At 33.0% G+C, this 25,182-nt stretch overlaps 1 protein-coding gene across 1 annotated transcript in view; it reads right to left on the bottom strand.

Moving 5' to 3' along the window:
* Cntn5 (contactin 5) overlaps positions 1 to 25,182 on the bottom strand; it is a 663,533-nt gene that overhangs the window by 386,030 nt on the left and 252,321 nt on the right. The window contains exon 5 of the mRNA XM_077797318.1: positions 21,961 to 22,056. Within this exon, the coding sequence (XP_077653444.1) occupies positions 21,961 to 22,056 (96 nt within the window). The remainder of the gene's footprint in view (positions 1 to 21,960; positions 22,057 to 25,182) is intronic.

Raw genomic sequence — 25,182 nt, 5'->3', positions numbered from 1 at the left:
TGGCCTACTCCAATGTGATGAAGATTTGGGCCTACTTTTTCTTCTATTAGGCATAGGGTCTTGGGTCTAATTTTTTGGTCCAGTAATATCATCATTTAAAAAATACAGAAAAAGCTATGTAAGATGGACCTTATTAGTTGCTTTAAGAAGGGGAATTAACAGTATTTATGGACCACCTGATACATCTAAGACTGTGTTCTAGACATATAAATTATTTAAAAATGCATGGATTGCTTCAAATCCTGCATTAAGTGGGAAAAAATAAGAGGCCACCTATGACTATCATGCAGTGAAGTTTCTGACAGATTAAGGTAAGAGACAAAATTCTGTAGGCACTTAGGGATGCTGAGGAGGAAGTGGGTAATACAGAAGGATGGACCTCTTGTGATGCTGTTGAACATGACAAGATTGGGGTGGAATCAATGTTATGATCATCAAGTTGTATTTACTATATAGTAGGCACTATGTAGAAAGCTTTACATTTATAATCTCATTGAATCTTTCCAAATACCATGCATATGCAAAATTTTGAAAATGAGGAGTTATGGTAGGAGCATTACTATATTTCTTATTCAAATTTACATTATTTTACCTTAACCACACATGTAAAGTTATATTAAATAATTTTATATTAATGGTAAATGGAAAAAGATGAATCTGCCCATCTCCAAAGAACAAAAGTTTAAATGTTTATGCGGCATTTATTTTAATGTATGTACCTTAAGGACTATATCAAGTTTCAGCAGATGGGGATATGGAAGATGAGGCCCAGTCCTGGATAGTAATAACATGATCAAGGAAAGAGGTAGGAGGATGGTAAGCATGTTTTGTAGGAGTGAGTGGTATAGATAAACAAAAACTTAGGTCTTTTACAGTCCAAAGACAAGATACAGGGAATGTGAAAAAGGAATGGGTGCCTGCTAAAGGAAGTTGAAGTTAATTTAAATGGTGATAGGAAGACATTAAGAGTTTCTATAGGGATGCATTCATATGAAAAAAGTTTTCATTAAGATGACTAGAAAGGACTAATTTGCTCACTGGAGTTAAAAGGATGTTGTAACACATCAGCATTTGAATGTTCAAACTGTACCTGCGTCACCTCATTTAATTCTTCCTGCTTTGAGGTGTAGAATAAGAATGACCACGAAGGGGGAAGAGGCAGGCGAAAGATTCTCCTAATAATTAATTATTGTCAAACTCACCTGGGTCACAGGGCTGGCCTGGTTGGTAACTAATCTGTTCTTTACTAGTTTGTTTCATTTCCTCTTTCATTCTTACTTTCTAACGTCACCTATTTTTGTCTTTGGATCATCAGTGTCAGTCTGCTTTCCTTTTCTTAGCAGATAGCCACATTGTTCATGAATAGAGGAGTGGTTCTATTAGCTTTCAACTACCTCAATTTATTTACTGTGTCTTATTCTATAGAGGGAGATGTGTTCACCTAAGATGAAACTTTTTTTTTTTCTTCTGTATTTGATTACATCTTCCACTCACTCTGGGCTTTTACTCCAAGATACCACCAACATTAAACCTGGATGCATTTATTTATCTACTAGCTCTTTGATTCCAAAATCTACTGTGACATGGAAAAATTCAGTGTAATCTCTGGAGCCCACCATTCTTGGGATTCATTTCTAAGCTCCCTCACTCCTAACCTACTTCATTCTTGGGATACTGCAGTCATTGCTGTAGTCCTCCCCACACAGCAGTCTCCACCTTGGGACAATGAACAGGGCTTAAAAGCAGCTGCATCTGAGAACAGGCATAACAAAGCCAGTGTAAAGCCCACCCTTTTAGCTCCATCTCTGAAAGCAGTTGTATCCACTTTCACTGATATCTCCAGTTACCTCCACTAATGCCATCACCACCTTGCATTATCATCCATCACTGGACACTGATAGGGTCTGGAAGCCCAATCTCAAGGTGAGGTTCAGATAATCTGCACAGATACTACAAGATTATAAAGTAGAAACTGTAATATCTCAGATCAACATTGTAAGAAAGGAACACACATAGACAACATGAAAAAACAAGGGGGAAAATGCCCCAAACGAACCAGGATGCTACAAATAACAACCCATGGACAGCACAGTTGATGAACTATCAAGAGAAGGAGTTCAGAATGTTCATAATTAAAATGGTCTATGAATTAAAGAATTACCTAAATAAGCAAATACAGGCATAAATTGATCACTCCAACAAAGAGATAAGGGAAAAAATATAGGTAGCAAAAGATTACTCCCAGAGAGATAGAAATTCTGAAAAAAAAAAAAAAATCAGGAATCCTTGAAATGAAGGAAACAATAAACTAAATTAAAAACTCAATAAAAAGAATCACCAACAGACTAGATCACTTGGAATACAGAACATCAGATAATGAAGACAAAGTGTACAATCTGGAAAATAAAGTTGACCACACAGTGAAAATTGTAAGAAACCATGAGCAGACTATCCAAGAATTATGGGATAGCATCAAAAGACCAAATCTAAGATTTATTGGGATAGAGGAATAGTTTCAAACCAAAGGAACAGAAAATCTCTTCAATGAGATAATATCAGAAAGTTTCCCAAACATGAATAATGAATTGGAAAATCAAATACAAGAGGCTTACAGGACACCAAATGTACAAAATTACAACAGATCTAAACCAAGGTACATTATAATGAAGATGCCTAGCATACAGAATAAGGATAGAATCTTAAAGGCCACAAGAGAGAGGAATCAGATCACATATAGGGGAAGACCAATTTGTATCTCAGATTTTTCAACCCAGACCTTCAAAGTCAGGAGATCCTGAAACAACATATACCAAGCCCTGAAAGAAAATGGATGCCAAACAAGAATCTTATATCCAGCAAAATTAAGCTTCATATTTGAGGATGAAATGAAAACCTTTCATAATAAACAAAAGTTAAAAAAATTTAGTGAGAAAGCCCCCACTACAGAGCATTCTCAGCAAAATATTCCAGGAGGAGGAAATAAAAAACAACAATGAAAATAAGCAAAGGGAGGAACTATACTAAAGGAAAGGCTAATCAAAGGAGAGACCAAGTTAAGTTAAAAACAAACAAACAAAAAATAAACCAAAATATCCAGAAATACAAATCATATTTCAAGAATAACTCTGAATGTCAATAGCCTAAACTCTTCAATTAAAAATGAAGACTGATAGTTTGGATTAAAACAAAAAGACCCAACAATATGTTGCCTTCAAGAGACTCATCTCACAGGAAATGACATCCACAGAATGAAGGTGGGAAAAAAAACATACCACTCACATGGACCTCGTAAACAAGCAGGGGTTTCCATCCTCATATCAGATAAAGTGGACTTCAAACCAAAGCTAGTGAAAAGGGATAAAGAAGAACATTTCATACTGCTTAAGGGATCTATACATCAACAAGACATAATAATCATAAATATCTATGCCTCAAACAATGGGGCATCTATGTATATCAAAGAAACACTTCTCAAATATAAGAACCAAATAGACAACAACACAATAATTCTGGGTGACTTTAATATACTTCTCTCACCACTCAATAGATCTTCCAACATAAAACTAAACAAAGAAACTACATAACTCAATAATACAATCAATAATTTGAACTTAACAGACATATATAGAATATTCCATCCATCAATGATTGAATATACTTTCTTCTCAGTAGCACATGGATCCTTCTCCTTATGTTATGCCACAAAGCAAGTCTTAGCAAATACAAAAAAAAAAAAAAAAAAAATGGAGATTCTACTCTGCATTATATTTGACCAGAATGGAATTAGAAATCAATGATAAAATTAAAAAGAGAAGTTACACCAACACCTGAAAACTAAACAATATGCTATTAAATGATGCATGGATAACAGGAGACATCAGGGAGGAGATAAAAATTCTTAGAGGTTAATGAGAACTGTGATACAATTTATCAAAATCTCTGGGACACTATGAAAGCAGTGCTAAGAGGAAAGTTCATTGAATGGAGTTCAATCATTAAAAGAAGAAAAAGCCAACAAATAAATGACCTGACATTATAGCTTAAAGCCCTAGAAAAAAATAACAAACCAATACCAAAAGCAGAAGAAGACAGGAAATAATTAAAATCAGGGTGGAAATCAATGAAATTGAAACTAAAGAAACAATTCAAATAGATGTTTCTTTGAAATAGTAAATAAAATCGACAAACTCTTAGCAACTCCAATAGAAAGGAGGAGGAAGAAAACTCAAATTACTACAATTTGCAATGAAGAAGGAAATATCATATCAGACACTATTGAAATACAGAAGACAATCAGAAACTATTTTGAAAATTAGAAACTGACAAATTTCTAAAGACATGTGATCAACCCAAACTGAGTCAAGAGACATACACAATTTAAACAGATCAATTTTAAGCAAGGAAATAGAAGACACCATCAAATGCGTACCAACCAAGAAAAGCCTGATACCAGACGGATTTACAGTTGAGTTCTACAAGACCTACAAGGAAGAATTAATACCAATACTCCTCAACTTATTCCATTAAATAGAAAAGGAAGAAACCTTTCCAAACTCATTCTACGAAGCTAGTATCATCCTAATACCAAAACCAAGCAGAGACACATCAAGGAAAGAAAATTTCAGACCAATATCCCTGATGAACATCGATACAAAAATTCTCAATTAAATTCTGGCAAATCACATAAAAAAACATATTTAAAAAATATTGTACCATGATCAAGCAGAGTTCATTCCAAGGATGCAAGATTTGTTCAGCATATGGAAATCAATAAACATAATTCATCACATCAATAGACTTAAAGAATCATATAATTATGTCAATTGATGCAGAGAAAGCTTTTGACAAAATACAGTACCCTTTAATGTTCAAAACACTAGAAAAATGAGAAATAGTAGGAATATTCCTCAATATTGTAAAAGCTATCTATGCTAAATTCAAGGCCAACATCATTCTAAATGGCGAAATAATTGGAAGCATTTCCTCTAAATACTGTAACAAGACAGGGATGTCCTCCTAAAGCACAAGAAATAAAATCAAGAATTAATAAGTGTATGGATTCAAACTATTCAACATCATCCTTGAAACTCTAGCCACAGCAATTAGAAAGACAAAATAAATTAAAAAAATCAGATAGGAAAAGAAATCAAACTATCATTATTTGATGACAACAAGATTCTATACTTAGAAGACCCCAAAAAAAACTCCACCAGAAAATTTCTAGAATTAATGAATTCAGCAAAGTAGCAGGATATAAATTCAATACCCATAAATCAAATGCACTTCTATACATCAGTGATGAATTCTTCAAAGAGAAATTAGAAAAATTACCTTCATTCACAATAGCCCCAAAAAACCAAAAAACCAACAAACAATAAACTTGGGAATCAACTTAACAAAAGCAGTGAAAGATCTCTACAATGAAAACTACAGGACACTAAAGAAATAAATTGAAGAAGACCTTAGAAGATGGAAATATCTCCTATGATCTTGGTTAGGCAAAATTAATATTTTCAAAATGAACATACTACCCAAAGTACTATATGATTCAATACAATTCAGATTAAAATCTCAACATCATTCATTATAGAAATAGAAAAAGCAATCTTTAAATTCATTTGGAAAAATAGGAGACATAGAATAGCCAAAACAATCCTTAGCAAGAAGAGTGAAGCAGGAAGCATCACAATACCAGACCTTAAACTATACTACAAAGCAATAGTAACAAAACAGCATGGTATTGGCACCAAAATAGATATGTAGACCAATAGTACAGAATAGAAGACACAAAGACAAACCCACATAAATATAGTTATTTCATACTAGACAAAGGAGCCAAAAACATACATTGGAGAAAAGATAGCCTCTTTAACAAATGGTGCTGGAAGAAGTGGAAATCCATGTGCAGCAAAATGAAACTAAATCCCTATCTCTCAATATGCACAAAAATCAACTCAAAGTGGATCAAGAACCTAGGAGTTAGTCCAGAGACCCTACACCTAATAGAAGACAAAGTAGGCCCAAATCTTCATCATGTCGGATTAGGCCCTGACTTCCTTAATAAGAATCCTAAAGCACAAGTAATAAAATCAAGAATTAATAAGTCGATGGTTTCAAACTAAAAAGCTTCTTTTCAGCAAAAGTAACATTCAATGAAGTGAAGAGAGAGCCTACATTTTGGGAGCAAATTTTTTCCATATACACGTCAAATAGAGCACTAATCCCCAGGATATATAAAGAACTCAAAATACTTAACCCCCCAAAACCAAACAACCCAATTAATAAATGGACTAGGGATTTGAACAGATACTTCTCAGAAGGTATACATTTAGTTAACAAACATATGAAAAAAAATGCTTGTCATCACTAGCAATTAGAGAAATGCAAATCAAAAGTACACAAAGATTTCATCTCACTCCAGTCAAAGTGGCAGTTATCAAGAATACAAACAACAATAAGTGTTGGTGAGGATGTGAGGGAAAAGGCACACTCATAGATAGCTGGTGAGAATGTAAATAGGTACAACCAATCTGGAAAGCAGTATGGAGATTTCTTAGAAAACTGAGAATGGAACCACCATTTGACCCAGCTATCTCACTCATTGGTCTATACCCAAAGGACTTAAAATCAGCATACTTTAGTAACACAGCCACATCAATGTTCACAGCAGAACAATTCACAATAGCTAAAGAGTGGAAGCACCCTAGATGTCCTTCAATAGAAGAATGGATAAAGAAACTGTGGCATATATACACAATAAAACATTACATAACATTTTGAATCAAAGTGTGAAATAAGATATGTCAAGAACTATGTAATGTTTTGAACAACCAAGAATAAAAATTTTTAAAAAAAGAATAGTTCAAAAAAAGAGAATAGAATTATGGCATTTGCAGGTAAATTGATGGAGTTGGAAAATATCATGCAAAGTAAGCGAATGCCCCAAATCCAAAGGCTGAGTGTTCTCTCTGGTAAGTGGATGCTGATCCATAATGCAGGGGGTGGGGGGATGGAAAAAATGGAGGAACTTTGATTGGGTAAAGGGGAGGGAGACTGGGCAGTGTGCATGGGGGCAGGAAAGATGATGGAATGAGATGCATAATATTACCCTAGATATATATGTAAGACTGCACATAGGGTGTGATGCTACAATCAATTGTTTCTTTCTTTTTGCTGGGCTGTCCTATTCAGTTTGACCTTTAAATGTAACTCTTGGCCATTGTTTCCCTTCCCTTCTCCCCTTTGAATCTATCTCATTTATTGATTCTTGATATTAATTCTTACAATACAGGAATGCCCTTCAGTAGATGAATGGATAAAGAAAACGTGGTATATACACACAATGGAATATTGTTCAGCATTAAAAGAGAATAAAATCATGGCATTTGCAGGTAAATGGACGGAGTTGGAGAATATAATGCTAAGTGACGTTAGCCAATCCCCCAAAACCAAATGCCAAATGTTTGCTCTAATCCTTAGCGAATGAAACAATCAGTGTGGTTTAACAGAGAGCCTACAATTTGGGAACAAATTTTACCACATCCACATTAGATAGAGCACTAATCTCTAAAATATATAAAGAACTCAAAAATTTTAAACACTAAAAAAAATAACCCAATCAATAAATGGGCCAAGAAACCGGACACTTCTTAGAAGATATACAATCAATCAACAAATATATGAAAAAATGTTCAGCATCTCTAGCAATTAGAGAAATGCAAATCAAAACTACTCTAAGATTTCATCTCACTCTAGTCAGAATGGCAGCAATTAAGAATACAAACAACCATAAGTACTGGCGAGGATGTGGGGGAAAAGGCACATTAGCACATTGTTGGTATAGGTGCAGCCAATCTGGAAAGCAGTATGGAGAATCTGTGGAAAACCGGGAATGGAAACACCATTTGACCCAGCTATCCCACTCCACAGTGTATAACCAAAGAACTTAAAAACATCATTTTCCCTCTCTTGATAAAAATGAGAAAAATATAATGTGATAATTAACATACCAAAATTAATAGTATTTGCAGAAAATTTTTATAATAGATTTCTTAAGAGATAAGTTCTATCTTTCTTCTAGGGTAGTCAGGTGGAATGGTAACTTCCTCCTTTCCTCTCCACACATTCCTTTTCCCCAAACTCAGGCACCACCCCCCTCCCCAAGAAGAAAGGAAAAAAGAAAAAGAAAAAAAGTATATTTGTAATGAGATAAATATAACCAACATGTAGTGACAGCAGACTCGGAAGGATAGAGTTTTCTCCTTCTATCTGTTTAATTCCTGGAACTTCCCAGGTCTGATGTCAATTTAGAGCCTGTTTAGAATAAGCTTAAGTGATTTTGAGCTGGGTATTGGTCATGTACAACCAAAAGGTGATAAATAATGTATGCTTATTCCCTGCTTGTATCACACAAAAGTATTACAAAGAGAGGGAAGGGTTTCCTATGATGAATTAGGAAAAAATACCTGGCCTTATTAAGAAAGCCTCTTAACAACAGATCCAGGAGGAGACTCGGATTAAGAACGGGGTCAGCATATCATAGCAATAGGCCAAATCTTATTTTCTGCCTACCTTTTTATGGCTTCAGAGTTAGGAATGGATTTCAACTTTCTAAATAGTTTAAAAAAAACATTTAAAGGGTGAAAAGTATATGAAATTCAAATACTGCTAGGTATAAATAAAGCTTTTCTTTAACAGAGGTATTTTTTTCATTCACATGTTGTTTGGGTTGTTTCATACTACAATGGTAGAGTTGAGAAGCTGTGACAGACACTGTGATTCACAAAGCCAAACATATTTATTATCAACACATTTTCAGAAAAAAATTACGAACCCCTTATTGAGAGGAATTTAACTTTGAAGGGATTATTCTTAGTCCAGTGAGCTAAGTAAAATGGGGAAATAGAATAGTACAATGTCTTAAAGAAGAAAGAAAAGAACTGGTCTGTGGCATTGTCGATTCTATTATTTCCAGTGTTAATCAAACTTCATTTAAAGCCAGGACCTGCTGCTGTTTACTTTACTTGCTTTTCTTTTTTCTGAATCAATGTGGCTGCTCTGTTTCTGTCAAAAGTCTATTGTACTATCTACCCAAGAAATTTGAGAAAAATAATACCAATATCCTATTTTAAAGTGTTATATAAGCTGGGTTTCTATTCTTCAAGTGTAGAAACTCTTGCTAACTTTTCACAGTTTCCTTGTAAACAACATTCTAGCAAATATTAGTCAGAATTCACATTTAACTAGTTAACTAATTATGTGTGGGTTTTTTGTTTGTTTTTTAGTATCTTCCCTTACTGGATCACAGTTGATGAGAAAATAATTTCTTTGGTACCTCATACCACAGAACAGAGAAGTGGTACAGTTTTTAGAAAATATGAGGCTTTCTGGAGTAAAAACTCATTGTTTCAAGTCACCTTGGTGGCACTCCAGCACACTAATTGACTGGATGTTTGGCCACCATGGCCATGTCAAATGCAAGTGGAGTTCCACAACAATGCAACAGAAAAATACTAGCTATTCCAAGTATGTGAGCCAAAAAGGAAAAAGTGAGTGGATTGCTCCCCTAGCCCATTATCATCTACTATCTTCTTGTAAGGTACTTCATAAGAGGAAAAAATAGGCTATATTAAGGAGTTAGGAATATGGTCAAATCCAGCACTAAAAATAATTGAATAAATCTGATTCACTCTATGGTAAAATCCCACATCAAACTAAGACATGAAAAAAAGGGCTATTGCAATGTTCTCACTCTTTTCCCTTCTGCTGTGTCTAAATATTCTAAAATAAATTCCAGGTTGAAAGGTTTGCTTTGTAATATTTAGTTTCCCATGTACAAATTTTGTTAGCTAGTAAAAACACCAGAGTCCAAAACACATTGAGTTTTCCTTTGAAGTGACAGCTAAAGAATGTATTATAACAAAATAGAGCACAAGAGGAAAAATAAGATGTATTTTAAAACTGACCTGTAAAGATTTTAAAATAATGTAAAAATATATTGTTTGATAACTACTAAGTCTAGGCAAACAACTAATTAGAACGCTTGTTACAAAACCATCAAGGGATAGTACAATTTGGGTTGAAGTACTCTTTCTGGTTAAATTGAGGGTATAAGACTCGTATTATTTTATATCCTCATAGGAAAACATGTATAAGAAAACTAAATTATCCCTGTATTTCTCTGCTGTTTCATTCAGTATCCTTGTTTTCTTTAGCTATCCTGTCTAGCTTCTGAATAATTGCTAAAAGTGATACTTGTGCACTGTATTATTTTAACTGGTAAAAATATTAAGATTATATCTATTTATTTACCTTTACATACTGTTATATACTTGATTTAGCAGTGTTAAGAGTTAACAATTTGGTCAAGTCAATCAAAATAAATGATGAAATTCCTTGTTCATTTGAATTGTTTCAACAAACATGTTGACAAGTAGCTTGTATGTACACAAAACAGGATTTTCAGTAAAATTATAATATGATATGTAGAAAAAACATATTATATAATCAGAAAGGACAAAAGACTTTGAATCACACAGGACTGAATCTTTTTATTTATTAGGCAGACTTCAGTAAGTTGCTCTCAGCATGACTATCCCCATTTATAATATGAAGGCAATAATATTAAATTCATAAAGCAAAGATAAAATTAAAACTAAGGGACTGGGTTTGTGGCTCAGTGGCAGAGCCCTTGCTTGGCACATGTGAGGCATTGGGTTGAATTCTCAACCACATAAAAATAAAATAAATAAAGATATTGTGTCCTTGTAAAAAAAATAAAGGTATTGTGTCCTTGTAAAAAATTTTTTAAAAAGCTTAATAAATAAAAATAAGATACATGTGAAAAATATAAACGATTAATTTCCTTTCATTCTCTTTATCCTGAAATGGCCTACTTTAGGATGAACTTTAGGATGAGTTCATTGTGTCCAATATAAATCAAGTCCTCGATTAAAATTTTTTTTAAAGAAGAAAAAATCATAATCACATAATGACAAATGAATTGGTCACTTTACAAATACGCTTCACCGAATCTCTTTTTCCATTTAATCAGTTTCTTTTGGGTCATTCAGTTATTTATAACATATAAGAGAATATTGCACTAGTATATTGCAAAGTGAAACTGCAAATCTTGCAAAAGTTGTGGATTTCAAGAAGTTAATAAAGTACTTTTAGAAAATAGCTTCAATCATCAGAGCAATGTTACTAAGAAATCTGATAAGTGACAAGAAACTGTACAGGAAAGAAGACCTTATGTCATTCAACATATAGTAATTTGGAATAAATAATTAAGAGAGCCCTTGAGGAAATTGGTGAACTCCTCAAATACTTTTGGGAAAATCACCTTTCATACCTTGGTACAAAAGTTAAATAGGAAGCATGAAGTGTCAATCCTATCTTACTACTTTGTGGAATGAAGGATGACAAAAAATATTTCCTTTTTTATTATTATAGTTATCATATCATTTTAAATTATGAGATAGATTTTTAGAAAATAAAATTTCATTTTTAAATTAAAAGTATCAACCAAAATATTTTCACGTCTATGATTTTGTTTATTTTTATCTTATATATGTTGGCTTTGAGGGAAGATTTTTGGACACTAATTATCCTAGTATAAAGAGGTTCTCTAAAGATCACAATGATACCTGCTGTCCTTACTGTCAGGGCTCTTTGCCCTTTACTTAATCTTTATCTCTTCTCAAATGTTCAGATTCACATTTTCAAGTTTCATTCAACTTCCAGTTGCCTTATTGTCAACTTGATGTCAATTCATAACTGCCAACTAGTAATTAGTGTTAGCAGATAATGATTTAAAGTATCACCTTTCTTTAAAGCATTTGCATTTTAAAGAGGATTCTGGAAGACAGATCTTCAAGATAAAATTGAATCTAATGCTAACTTTCCTTCAAGCATTGGGCTAATTGCCCTACATGAACTGCCTCTTAATTTTCACAACTATCCTGTGCTATTAGCTTTCATTGTTCCCCTTACAGGTAAGAAAAGTTTTGAGAAACAAATCCAATATTAAGTGTCAAGTCCAAGATGAGAATCCCTGGCTGTCTGAGTCCAAATGCCAGGTGAACTATCATGGTAAGATTATGACACAAAAGCAAACTATCTGGGGCTGGGGTTCTAGCATAGCAGTAGAGCACCTGCCTCAAACATGTGAGGCACTGGGTTCAATCCTCAGTACCACATAAAAATAAAATGAAATAATTAAAGATATTGGGGCTGGGGATGTGGCTCAAGCAGTAGTGCGCTCGCCTGACATGCGTGCAGCCTGGGTTCAATCCTCAGCACCACATACCAACAAAGATGTTGTATCTGCCGAGAACTAAAAAATAAGTATTAAAAAAAAAATTAAAGGTATTATGTCCATCTTAAAAAAAAAAAACTGTCTTGCTTTCCTTCATCATAATATCTACAGAGCCATTGCTTGTATTATCTGGATTTGTTTACTTATGAAAAACCAGCCTCTATCTCAGAGCAAAGCCTGTCCAAGAAAGGGACATGACTTTTGTCCTTGGAAAAACCCACAGAGCACTCCTAAGCACATTCCCACCCTGCTAAGTTGTTTATCTACAAATAACAGGAGAGATCTGCTGCTCCAGGTGTCCCTGACTCAGTCAGGCTAGGTGGGGATCCATAGCAACCCCCTAGCAGCCACCAATCAGCATGAGACAGGGAAATACCTGGGATGCCAGATGACCCTCCCAGTAGTTTATGGTGGTTGATAACATATTGAGATACCATGTAGTTCAGCATGTACACCCCTCTTGGCTCAAACCAATCAGTTCAAACCAATACCCCTTTTGTTCTGACCAATCACCCCTACCCAACTTGTTCCCGCCAGTGAATGTGCTAATCATGTTTTAGAGTTGTTATTTGATTTTCCCGCGGTGTGTGATGATTTGCTATGATGTATGTGAAGTCCCTGCCCTCTCCAAAAAATGTATAAAAATGCTGTAAACCCTGGGCTCAGGGCCTCTCAGCGTCACTAGTTGCTGTGTGTGCATGCAGAGGACCGAGCTAGCTCGCAATAAACACCTCTTTGCTGCTTACATCGATCTTGGGTCTCTGGTGGTCTTTGGGGGTCTTGAATTCGAGCATAACACTTATTATACACAATCTGGCTCTGCAATGGATTTGTGACTGATGAACCTGTCTACCTGTTTTAAATTAGGTCAAGGTAAAAAATATTTTTAATTCAAAGAAAAAAAAAATTTTTGTCCCCCTTTGACAGGAATGTTCAACTAAAACACTATAGTTCAGATGCAAGCTGCACTCTAATACTTCATAGAAAAAAAGCTTCAAGGTCATAGGGAATGAGGGATTGCTTAGACTTAGCATCTAGGAAAAAAATCAAGGCATTCAGACATTCAGTGTCTATTGCTGTTTGATTATTTTTCTGAACTGAAGAAATTATGTTATTTTGCAACAAAGAGTTGTTAAAGGTGCAACCAAATGTATTATGCTACTTCATTCACTGTATGCTCAGACATAGTTTGCTATAGCTCATTACTTTCTGAATACAGCTATATTTTATAATGGCTCAAAACATACATGCAGAAATAAAATAAGTTTACTTTGTAAATCTTTACAAAATGCTCTAATCCAGTTTTCTTGTTGTTTCTTATTTAACCGGTTACCATGATTTTAACTTCCTTCACTCTGAGACCCTCTGGTATTCTTTATGCAGGACACTGGTGCTACCACAGTTCTGTCTGTGACTGAAGACAAGATGGTAGCCAGCTGAACTGAGAGAAAGAGAATGAGAGAACTGGAACCAAGTCTATGGATTCACATTTGTGGGGAGGCCGATATACCCATGACTGGGGACTTAGTTTGCCTGAAACTCAATTCCAAATAATGTCACAGGATCATGAATGCAAAATCATACTAGACTAGTCAGATTGAGAATAAATTAGGGATTTAGGCACTAAAATAAAGAAAATTATAAATTTCATCAGCCTAAGTCTTTTATTCTTTCTCTCTGGCTACAAAAAGCTTTATATATTCTGATATTTTGCCTACAGAATGTTCAGCTTTTGGGTCAATGTTTGCATCCTCTGTGTTCTTTTTATTCCTTGTCTCAGGACTTAGTAATGTTCTTTGTGAACAATATATATGCTAAGTATTTTTTTTCTGCCCACTTTTTCTTGATGATATAAGCTCTTTTCTTTTCATAACCTTAGAGCTCTTGTGTTCTGGGCAGCCAAAAGGTGCATTAACTTTTGAGGTTTGATAAATACAATAAGGTCTGTAAAGAATCAATAAATCTTTTGCATCTAAACAGTTAAGTTTTGCCATCATTTAGAGGTGAAAAATGAAAGATTACATATTGTTAGAAACCTGCTTAAACTACATCACATAAATGCACAAATTGCCAGTAAATGGAAGCTATTCAAACTAGTTGGTATCTTAGAAACAAAACAATTTTCTTTTTCCCCCCAGTGTTTACTATAGAAAGAAAAATATATTTGGCTTATTTCCTGTGAACACACTATAAACATTCTTCTTAAGAGATCTTAATCAATCTTATAATTACATATCAGTCTTCTATGGTAATTATGCTTAAAATTTTCTTCTCTTGCCTCCATGTATCCAGTTTTCTGTGGTAACTACAGGTACATAATACATAATGTATCCAAAACTTAACCAATCTTCCCAAACCAACTTCTTCATTTCTTAGTTAATAGAGAACAGTCATAGAGCCAGAAACTTGAGTTCTCTTTCTTCTTTAAATCACATTCGATTAATGAATGAATGAATAAAGAAAAATCATATAGGTTTATTGAGTTTTATATGTAATTTCCCAAATAATGAAAAATATTAAATTGAAAATGACATGTGAAAAAATGTAGTTTAAAACCTTCTATTAAGCAGCAAAAACAACCACAAAATATAAGAATAAAAGTGAAGAGGACAAATGAATTTTTAAAGAAATAGGATAATTAACATGTTATAGTTTGAATCTGGAATGTTCCCCAAAAGCTCGTATATTGAAGCTGCATATTGGGTTGTGGGTAGAAACCTAGGAGGTAAGGACTAGTCAGAAGTATGAAAGTCATTGAGGTGTGTCTTTGAAGGATATATTTTATCCATAACCACTGACTGGTGACTGGTGTTCTCTCTCTTTCTCTCTCTCTCTCTCTCTCTCTCTCCTTCCTGCCATGAGGTAAGCTCTTTTACTCTGCTACATCTTTAAATTATGATGTTCTGCCTCACCTGAGGCCCAAAACAATGGAGCCAGTAAATCATGGGCTAGAATCTCTGAAATCATGAGCCAAAACAAATCTTTCCTCCTTTATTTTTTTTCTTGGATATTTTGTCACAACAACAAAAAGCTGACTAATAATGAAAAATAAGATGGCAGAAATAAGCATAAATAGTCTAAACCTATTAAATGTTGACACAGAAAATAATTGTTTAATAAAAAGATAAGTATTTAATAGAATTAAATACACAAAATTTTTGAGGTGTTGATAGTCCCATTAAAAGTATTGATTTGTATTAATGCTATAAATGGTTTACTATCTCTTCAAAGACAATGCCAATAGAATACTAGCTTTATCAAAGACTGACATTCTGATTCTATCATTTACTAGGAATGACAGCTTAAAATTTTTAATTTTGTGAAAATTAGATTTTTTATTGGCACAATGAGGATAAAAAATAATTCCTAAGCTATTTTATAAAGATTATGTGATTATATGGTAAGATGTTACATTTGTTTTTATTTTTCCTATAGCCTAATATTTTGTTCAAGAATTTTAAGTCCCATGTCAGTATAAGATTTAAATGCTTCTATATATAATGAAATCAAAATATAAACTGGGTGTGGTGACGCACATCTGTAATCCCAGCAGCTTGGGAGGCTTAGGCAGGAGGACTGCAAATTCAAAGCCAGCATCAGCTACTTAGGGAGGTCAGAGGTAAATTAGCAAAACTTTATCTCAAAATAAAGAATAAAATGGCTGGGATGTGGCTCAGTAGTTGAGCACCCCTGGGTTTAATTCCCAGTACCAAAATAAATAAATAAATAAACAAACAAAAAATATGTTTTAACTGAAACATAAAGTACTGACTTCTTGATTTAAAATGTACTATGGTTATAGCCTCTAAACCATAAAATAATTTCATTTGTGGTTCTAGATTTTTATGAAGTTTATTTCTACACTTATTTTTTTACAGAGCTTTTCATTATATACGATTAAACACTGAATTTCATAATTATTAAACTGACAGAGGTATTATTTTGGCAGCAAAGTATCATTTTGAACAGATGTGTTTAACAATCACAAAAAATCTATTTACTTCCTGGTAGATAAGTAACCACCTCAGAATCTAATCAAAATGTTTTCATTCATTTGTGTTGCTAAGAGGGATTAATATTGAAATTCTTAGATGCAAAAAGAGAAAGTTAGTGAATAACTCAATCCTAGCTTTTGATTTTATTCAAAAGAAATATGCATTCTAGATCCATTAGAGCTATAAGGAAATAGATCTTAGAGAATATTATTTAATCTCTGATGTATAATCTGCTGTATCATTTTATATAGCTTTCACTGAATAATAGTAATCAAAAATATAATAATGTATTTTGAAATAATAATAACTGAATGTGTGATATTAAATGGTCCAAATATTTGTCATGAATATGAGTTAGAATAAACTTTATCAGAAAGTAGACATCAAGTGTCTAAAACCCTATAAACTCAACTATTAGAATCATTATGCTCATTCACTGATTTTCTATGCATTTAATGAATACCTACTGTTGGGTACTGAGATAAATATTGGAAATATAAATTGGAATATGGCAAGTTTCATATCGTGAAAGAACAGATAATATACTATCAAAGGTAAAAAGATTAGTAAATTTTTACTTGTAAGAACTTACTTCACGTAATAAAATTTCTATAGGTAAAATAATAAACTAACTTGAATTTGAAAGAAGAAAGTAAAACAAGAGTAGAAAGCAAAATGTAATTACAAATCAGTTAAACAAGTGCACTATCATAATTTATATGACTCTTTGGACTGAAATAGAAATTTGAATCTGAGATTTCTTTCATGAATTATGTTATTTATGACTATAGAAATATTTAATTTCACCCACCAAAAACAAACAAAAAAGGCAGTTATTGACTTCATCTTAGTCGTTGACTTCTTAGGTCACAAATACCAATCAGGGACTCAACCCTGGCTGGCTCCTACTTACTTCCCCTTCCCCTTGAACAAGCTTTTAAACTTGACAGTTCCTAGATATTTTTAGAGTTCTTTTTAATTAAGTAAGGCATGAGAATCAAATCACATTTCTCAATATGATTGTGATCTCAAATAATAAATTCTAATCCTTCAGATTTTGGTAGTTGGTTAGGCAAAATAAAAAAATGTCACATTTTATTCTTCAAAGTCAATGATAAGAACCACATTTCATTTTTCTGTTCCATAGTTATGTTTCTTCACAAAATAATTATAGTATAAAGGTAAAACAATAAGAAAGGATTCTATTACAAACCTGATAAATTTTTCCCTGTTTTTATTATTGATCTTTCAAAGTTTCTTATATTTATTGGTTTAAACTTTGACTCATAAATAAATGGAATCATTTATTTCATGAATATTATGCATTAGATTCACTCAATAAATATTTGTTTAGTTCCTACACTATGCAAGGTACTGTCTTAGGCACTGGGTACAACATTTCTGTCCTAATGGGATTACATTCTAACTAAAAGTTATAAAAATGAACAATTAAATAAGTATTTTTAAATAGTATGAGGGAAAAAATAAAGGAAAATAGAGGGAAAAATAGAGGAAAATAGTGCGAATCTCAAAAGAAAGGTCAGGAATGGTTTTAGATTTGAAGAAAACCTGATGTGAGAGAGTAAGCCATTCAGATACCTTGAAGAGGGGGATCCAGGCATAAGAAATAGGAACTTCAAAGGCCTTGGAGGCAGGCCACACCCTCATTTAAAATGAACTACCTCCTGTAAGTCCCAGGTCCAAAAGCTACCTGCTAAGTTTGAATGTTAGTGTACCTCCTCATTCCTTCTGTTGAAATCCAAATTCCCCAAATAATGGTATGAGGAGAAAATCTCCTTTAGAATATGATAAATAATGAAAGCAGTCTTTATGAATGAGATTAATGCTCTCATAGAAGAAGCCCATGTTCTCTTCTACCATGCTAGGACAGGGTAAAAAGATGTTGTCAATGAACTAGTAATCAGGCCCTGGAAGATAAATTAGATAAATAAAAAATCATATTTATATTAATAGATGTGAAAAAAAAAACTATAAGAATGGAGGTTTGTGAGGAGATATAACCAGAAGTTTAGTTTTAAATGTAGTTAAGCTTAAGGTACATGTTAGCTATTAAGATGAAAATATTGAGTGGATAGTGCTAGACAAGCCAGAACCCCAGTTGCAGACCTATCTTTGGAGGATATCAAGCCTTATTATCAGACAAGAACTAAGTGAATGAAGGTTTATTAAGGAAACAAATGAAAGGACTGTTGCTTGGGGGGCTATAATATTAAACAATTCAAAAAAAAAAGAAGACAAAATTAGCAAAGGAAATGAAGAAGATAGGAGAGAAACAGACTGGGATACTCTAAGCTGAATGAAGACTTTTTTTTTTTTTTTAAATTAGCTACACATAACAGTACAACTATCTTGACATTTTATAGAGAAAGAAATGACCAACTTGAGAATTGGAAAAAAATCCAAATATTCATCCTTTGGTGTTTGGATAAACAGAATATCACATGTCCATACAATGAAATACTAATCAGCAACATAAAGTAAAAATATCAATAAATGCCATGATGGATGAATCTCAGAAAAAAATACACTAAAAGAACACACACACACACACACACACACACACACACAGAGAAAGAGAGAGAGAGAGAGAGAGAGAGAGAGACAGACAGACAGACACACTAAAATTTTTAGAAAAGATAAAGACTACAGAAAGCAGACCAGTAATCACTTAGAGACATGATTGGGAGAGGGATTTAAAGACTTTTTGCAATTATGGAACTATTCTAAGACTGTTTTGGGGGGATTGTGGCACAACTGTCTACATTTAATAAAAATCATTGAACTACACATCTAAAATGGGTGAATTTTATGAGATATGATTGCATCTCAATAAATCTTTCCAAGACAGGTATGGAGGTGGAGTGATGGAGAGAGGCTAGAGGCTGGGGAGAGAGGGGTGGGAAGAAATATATATATATAGAGAGAGAGAGAATGAATATGAATGGGATTATGAATATGAATGGGATTAGGAGAATGGGGAATTGAATAGAGTTTATACTGGCAAAAGTTTTCAGGAGCTTCACTGTAAAGTAGAGCAGAAAATTGAGGTAGGGGCTAAAAGAGAACATGGATCCAGAGAGTTTTGCTTCATTTTGTTTGTAGATGAAGGAAAACACAGCATATTTCATGGTGATGGGGATAATACAAAAAAGAAAAAAAATCTCTGGTAATAATGCAAAAGAAGGAAGGGAGACCTGCTGAAGTGATTTCTGTCAGTAGGAAAAAGGAAGATGAGCTACTGTACAAAAGTTGAGGAACTGGCTTTAAAAGTGTCAATACATAGTATACTGAAAAGAATGGAACAGAATATGGCTGTTAATATTATTGGGCATTTGTTTCGGTGAATAGGTGTTGTAGAAGGATCTTCTGATTCTTTTCCAAAGTAAAATAGGATGCAGAGTTATCTGCTGAAAATAAGGAGGCATAAGACACATTGAAGATTTAGCAAAAGTATAGTAAAAGTAATAGATGTTTTTGAAATTTCTTGTCTGCATTAGGAATGCTTGAAGTTTACAGTTTGGCTTTTAAATTGAGATTAGTCTGTATTGTAAGTATTTTGTTGTTCTATTTTAATATTTTTACCAATTATTAAAATGAATAGGTTCAGGCATAAGGTAAGAGTTGGATATACATAAGAGTTGGATATACACTAGAATTAGGGTTTTGCCAACTATCAAGTCAATGTGATGAAGCAAAGAAAGAATAAAAACAATTGAGGTTGAATGTAAGAAAATGATAAAAATTGAAAGAGAATGATAATCAGAGGAGGAAAAAGTATAATGAAAGAGGACAGTATTCATGAATTGTTCATTCTAATGAAATTAAAGGTCCCCTGGAATCAGGGTACTGCAAGGAGTGAGCAAAATATAGTAGGCACTAGTCTGATAAAAAGGATGTTTGTGAGTACTGCAGTTATTACAGCTACTGGTAATAACAAAGCAAATATCTAAGGTTACTAAGATCACCAGTTATCTTGCCTTACATATATTTATCTCAATGAGAAATCATATCATTATCTCAAAATTTTAACGTGTATTCTTAGCTCATATTTATTTTATCACATATGCAATAATTATATTATTTTCCTACCAGAAATCTCCATATAGTTTTTTCCTGTCAATTGGATATTTTATCTATGTCTAATCTTACAATTTTGCTTTCTACATCTTTCTCTCCCATTTTACTTTTTGTTTAAAGACAAGTTCAAAGAGTATTGCAATGTAGATTTTATCTCAGATGGTCTTGCTTGTTCTCCATGTTGTTAACTCCTGTCAGTCTGTTGATGAATTCATTCTTTGTAGAGCCCACTGTGTTCTCCTCCTCCTCCTTTTTGTAATCTCTAACAGTTATTCTTCTAGTAATATTCTCCAAATCAAATCTAATAATCAACATTAGAAATCATCTAGATGATTTTCCTAAACTACGATCTTATGAGATAAAAAGCTAAAACATACGTCTCTTTCATAGAAAGTAAATGTGGATTTAGGTGCAGGTGAGACTATGTGTTTATTGTAAACTCACAAATTGCTCACAAAAAAATTGGAATAACTAAATTGACACATAGGATTTGGGTAGGTACAACTATGAAATTACTCCCAATTGTGATTTTGAGTATCAAAGCAAAATGTTTTCAAACATTTTTTTTTCTTATTGAAATGTGGTATACTTTACTTTCACTTAACAACAACATAGAACATTAGAAAGAGCTAAAGGGTAAGAACCCTTAAGAAAATAAATGTAGGTTCTTTTTTTATTTTTGTTAAGAATTATCTATGCTAAAATTCTAAATGAACTCCTTTAATAAATGGATAATATAATCTACAAAATGGTTGTAAAACCAAAAAACAACAACAACAAAAAAACTTACTGATATATCAGGACCCTGGATTCTTTTTCCAGTGGTTGATTGGGGCTTTGTTATTTATGTTTCTTTCTAATTAATTGATGTTGGCCACTCTGAAGTTGTGCTATGGGAAAACCATATTGAGGTATGAAGAGGTACTGATCTCAAATTATAGGATTTCAACAGATGAATATGGTTAGCTGTGAGTTGGTAAATAATCAGAATACAGGTTAGCACTCTTTTTCCATAAGCCTTGGGAAGTACTTACCTATTTCTCTGATTTTATAAGACCTGAAGCATAAAAGGGGAAAAAAGAAAACCTAGTTTTGTTTGAAACTCAAAAAATACTTAGTAGTTTTTGTTCCATTATGGCAAAGAATATCATAAACAACCAAGTATCCAGCTTATCTTCTGAAACAAGATGCACATTGGCATTCAGTTAGCTCAATTTGCACTTTAAATGATTTTGAAAGTTTTCATTCTCTCAGTTTATCGCTTGCCTGGTGCTGCAGGCAATATATTCCTCATTGATGGCAGGCAGAAGCAGCACTGTGACAGTCAACAGTTAGAATGGCAATAAAACAAGTTTATCATAAGGAGCTTAGACTCATAACCAATGGTATGTAGAGCATAGGTTCTTTAATTAATCATCTGGTACTGTGATATATATCAAGAAAACCATGCACATTTCACCTGGAATGTTCCCCTGTCAATACACTTGTCTAAAAGAATGAACAAAGAAAAACAGAGCAGCATCAATATAGAATGGGATCCTACTGTACCTGGTGAATGAGGCGGAGGAGAGCACATCAGAACAACCCCCTGGCCTTCCCTCACAGAGACTGCACTTCTTGTCCGGCCACTAAAATTTCCCAGATCTGTCAACATAACACAGCATTCAGATGCAAGGCAAACATAAATTTTAAAAAATCCCTACTATTATAATTTACATTTATTTTTCTATCATCATCCTGACAAGGTATTTTGTTTGTTTTGCAGTGACAGAACAGTCTTGTTAATGAATCTATATCATCCAATTCTGAATACCACAGTTTAAATTCTATATATTCAAAACCCCTCACATTCTTTATCTTTACCGCACATACAAGTTGCCAGTGTAGAATCTAGATAATACAACATTTTAATCATATCAAATAGTTATTTTATTTCTTACCAATATTTTTTGTATATTGATCTTTTGACTGGTAAAAACCTTTCATTCAAAGTGAGAAGATAAACATGAGGTGGTTATAGCACCTGCTATCCAATCTGTGGCCTTATCATATGTGATGTTAAGGATGGTGTGTGAAACCAAGCATGGACTTGCCAAATTAGAGACTTGTAGGCTCTATCAAAATATAACGAGGACATGAAGTGTTCTAGCCTAAAATGAATTCTACAAATTAATTGTCTCATCCATTTTGATTAGCCTGGGACTATTACAGGTACTGAAACACTTGTGTGTATGAGGATTATAGCACTGGGTTCAGTTACCTGCCTTTGTACTATGCTGCATTTGCACAATTTGGAAAGAACTTCATAAAAATAAAGTGCCTCATAGGGGATGATATATTATTGCTTACTAATCTAATCATAACTCATAATGTATATCTTTTTCCTTCTCTTGATCTACTTCAATCAAAGGCATGAATTTTAGAATAGTGTTTTGCAAATTATGGAGTTCAAATTTCTATAAATAAACATATTCCAGAATTCTAAGTCTCTAAAATCAGGTTTCCATGGTGAGAAATGCTTCTTGAAAATGTTCTGCCATTCCTCCCATCATACATAAATTGTATAACAGACTTTTAAAAATCATTTAATTATTCCATGTAAAAATACTACTTTGCAGCAATGTAAGTTAGAGTCTCAATTTAATGTTTATTAACCTGATAAACCATAAAATTAATCAAGAAAATATATTTGATGGATATGAAGAAGATAAATCACTATCATTAAATAGTCTAATAGAAACCTTCTATGATTTTTTTTTCTAAGAAAGGGGCAACAATTATTTGTTGAATTTATAATCAGATCTTAAATTCATCAAGAGTGAATACAAGATGCCAAAATAATACTTAGAAAGATATTCATTGTTTGAGAATGTTTTAGGATTTTGTATAAAATTCTACAATTTATGGAAAATAGGTATGTGTTTTATAAAGAAACAAGACAAAACAAAGAATAATCCTAGTTCTACTTTTGTTGGGGAAAAATAGCCTTATCTAAAAATATACAAATTAACTTTCTTTAATTTTTTTAGTTATAGATGGACACAATACCTTTATATTGTCATTTATATATATTTTTTATGTGGTTCTGAGGATGGAACCCAGTGCTTCACACATGCTTCCCAAGCACTTCACCACTGAACTATAGCCTCAGACCCACATTAACTTTTGTAGTAAGCATCATATGCATTGATTCTTTGGGATAGAGACTATCTTTTTTTTTCCAGAAAATGATTTCAATATGAAGATAAAGCATGACAAGTTTTCCAGTTTGACTTTCTTTAACTCATTCCTAGAATTATAACACAGAATCATATAATGAAGCAATGGTTGTTACAGGACTTTAACATCTCTTCGGGGATTGTCTGGTTTTCCTTTCTTGTTCCTCCTCATTGAATTTATAAATCTTGGGGGAGACTACTTGGATATTAATTTATTTTAACTGAACTTAACTGGTTTCTAAAAATATATACGTATTCCAATACAATTACTAATAAATGCATGTAGTGTATATATTATGACATCAAACCAATCTACTGTATTTAAAAATATTTTAATAGAAAACAGTCCTAAAGTAATGTCCACTTTTGAAAAACTGAAGTACATTGAACACACAGAAAAAGAAACAATTGTAGAATAATTATGACCTGAATTATGTTTTGAGATCTAAGTTATCCAAAAGTTCACATTCAACTATAATTGCTTTATTTTGTATCAACAGTCAATACAAGTACAATTCAAGACTTTCTCTAGGATTGTTTCTGGGTCATTATTTCCTAGGAATTATTGTACCCAGAATTTCAAAATAAATGAATATTTTTCAAATGTGAACAGAACTTTTTGCTTACATAAAGCCACACAGCAATAATACAAAGAAGTAAATACTTTTATGAAGAGTTGTTAACTACTTACTAGGGAGAAAAAGTGACACTCTTTTTGTATAATGTATAAGTGGTTTTCTTTCATGCCTGGCAAGATTGTAGTTAACCTAAGGCATAATTTTTATGTGAAAAAATTCCTGGTTGGTGTGGGCATGGTGGCTTGATTAAATACGGGAAAACTCAGCTACATGTTTATATCTCATTGTGAATAGAAAGCTTCTTTTGATGTGCTTTTCAGAGGAAATAGAAAGCAGCCTAGGTATACATGCAGTTTGGATGCTTATAGTATCTTCTTAGTAGATATATATTTAATGTATCAGAGAAATGAAAACAAGAATAAGTTTTTGAATGCAGTCTTTTTATTACAATTTACACAAGGCCAAAAATATGTGTTCGTGTTTTATATTTGGGAACTTTAAGGCGGGGGGGGATGAGTAAAGGTACACATTCCAAAACAAGAATCGTAAAATTCTAATTTGAATTTTTACTGAAATAAAACTCTAGGAATATTATAAAGCATATGACTAATAGAGAAACAACAGAAGGGTTTGTGATCAAGAGTCAGAGCTCTTCAAGTCTTGCATTTGATCTGACCTTTCCTTCCTAGTTATGAAATGCATGCAAGGGTTTAATAGGGAGCTGTAAACAGAGCTTTAGCTCACAGAATTATTGCACCTTTTCATCCTAGAAAAAAACATGCAAACTAAAAGACTTAAGCAATGAATGATGTGACTGAGGCCTTAGATGACAGATTATAGATTCAGATGTATGCTTTTAGCCATATTAGCCAGATATGAGACAGATCACAACTTATTTAACAAATCCTTATTCAATGAATACTGTACCCTGAAAAATATGCTAGGTCCTAGTGATACAGAAAAAGAGTAAAGGA

Source organism: Urocitellus parryii, chromosome 4 (genome assembly GCF_045843805.1).
Source record: "Urocitellus parryii isolate mUroPar1 chromosome 4, mUroPar1.hap1, whole genome shotgun sequence".
Classification (NCBI taxonomy): Eukaryota; Metazoa; Chordata; class Mammalia; order Rodentia; family Sciuridae; genus Urocitellus; species Urocitellus parryii.
Note: the sequence above shows the minus strand (reverse complement) of the source record. Positions and strands in the feature narration are given on the sequence as shown.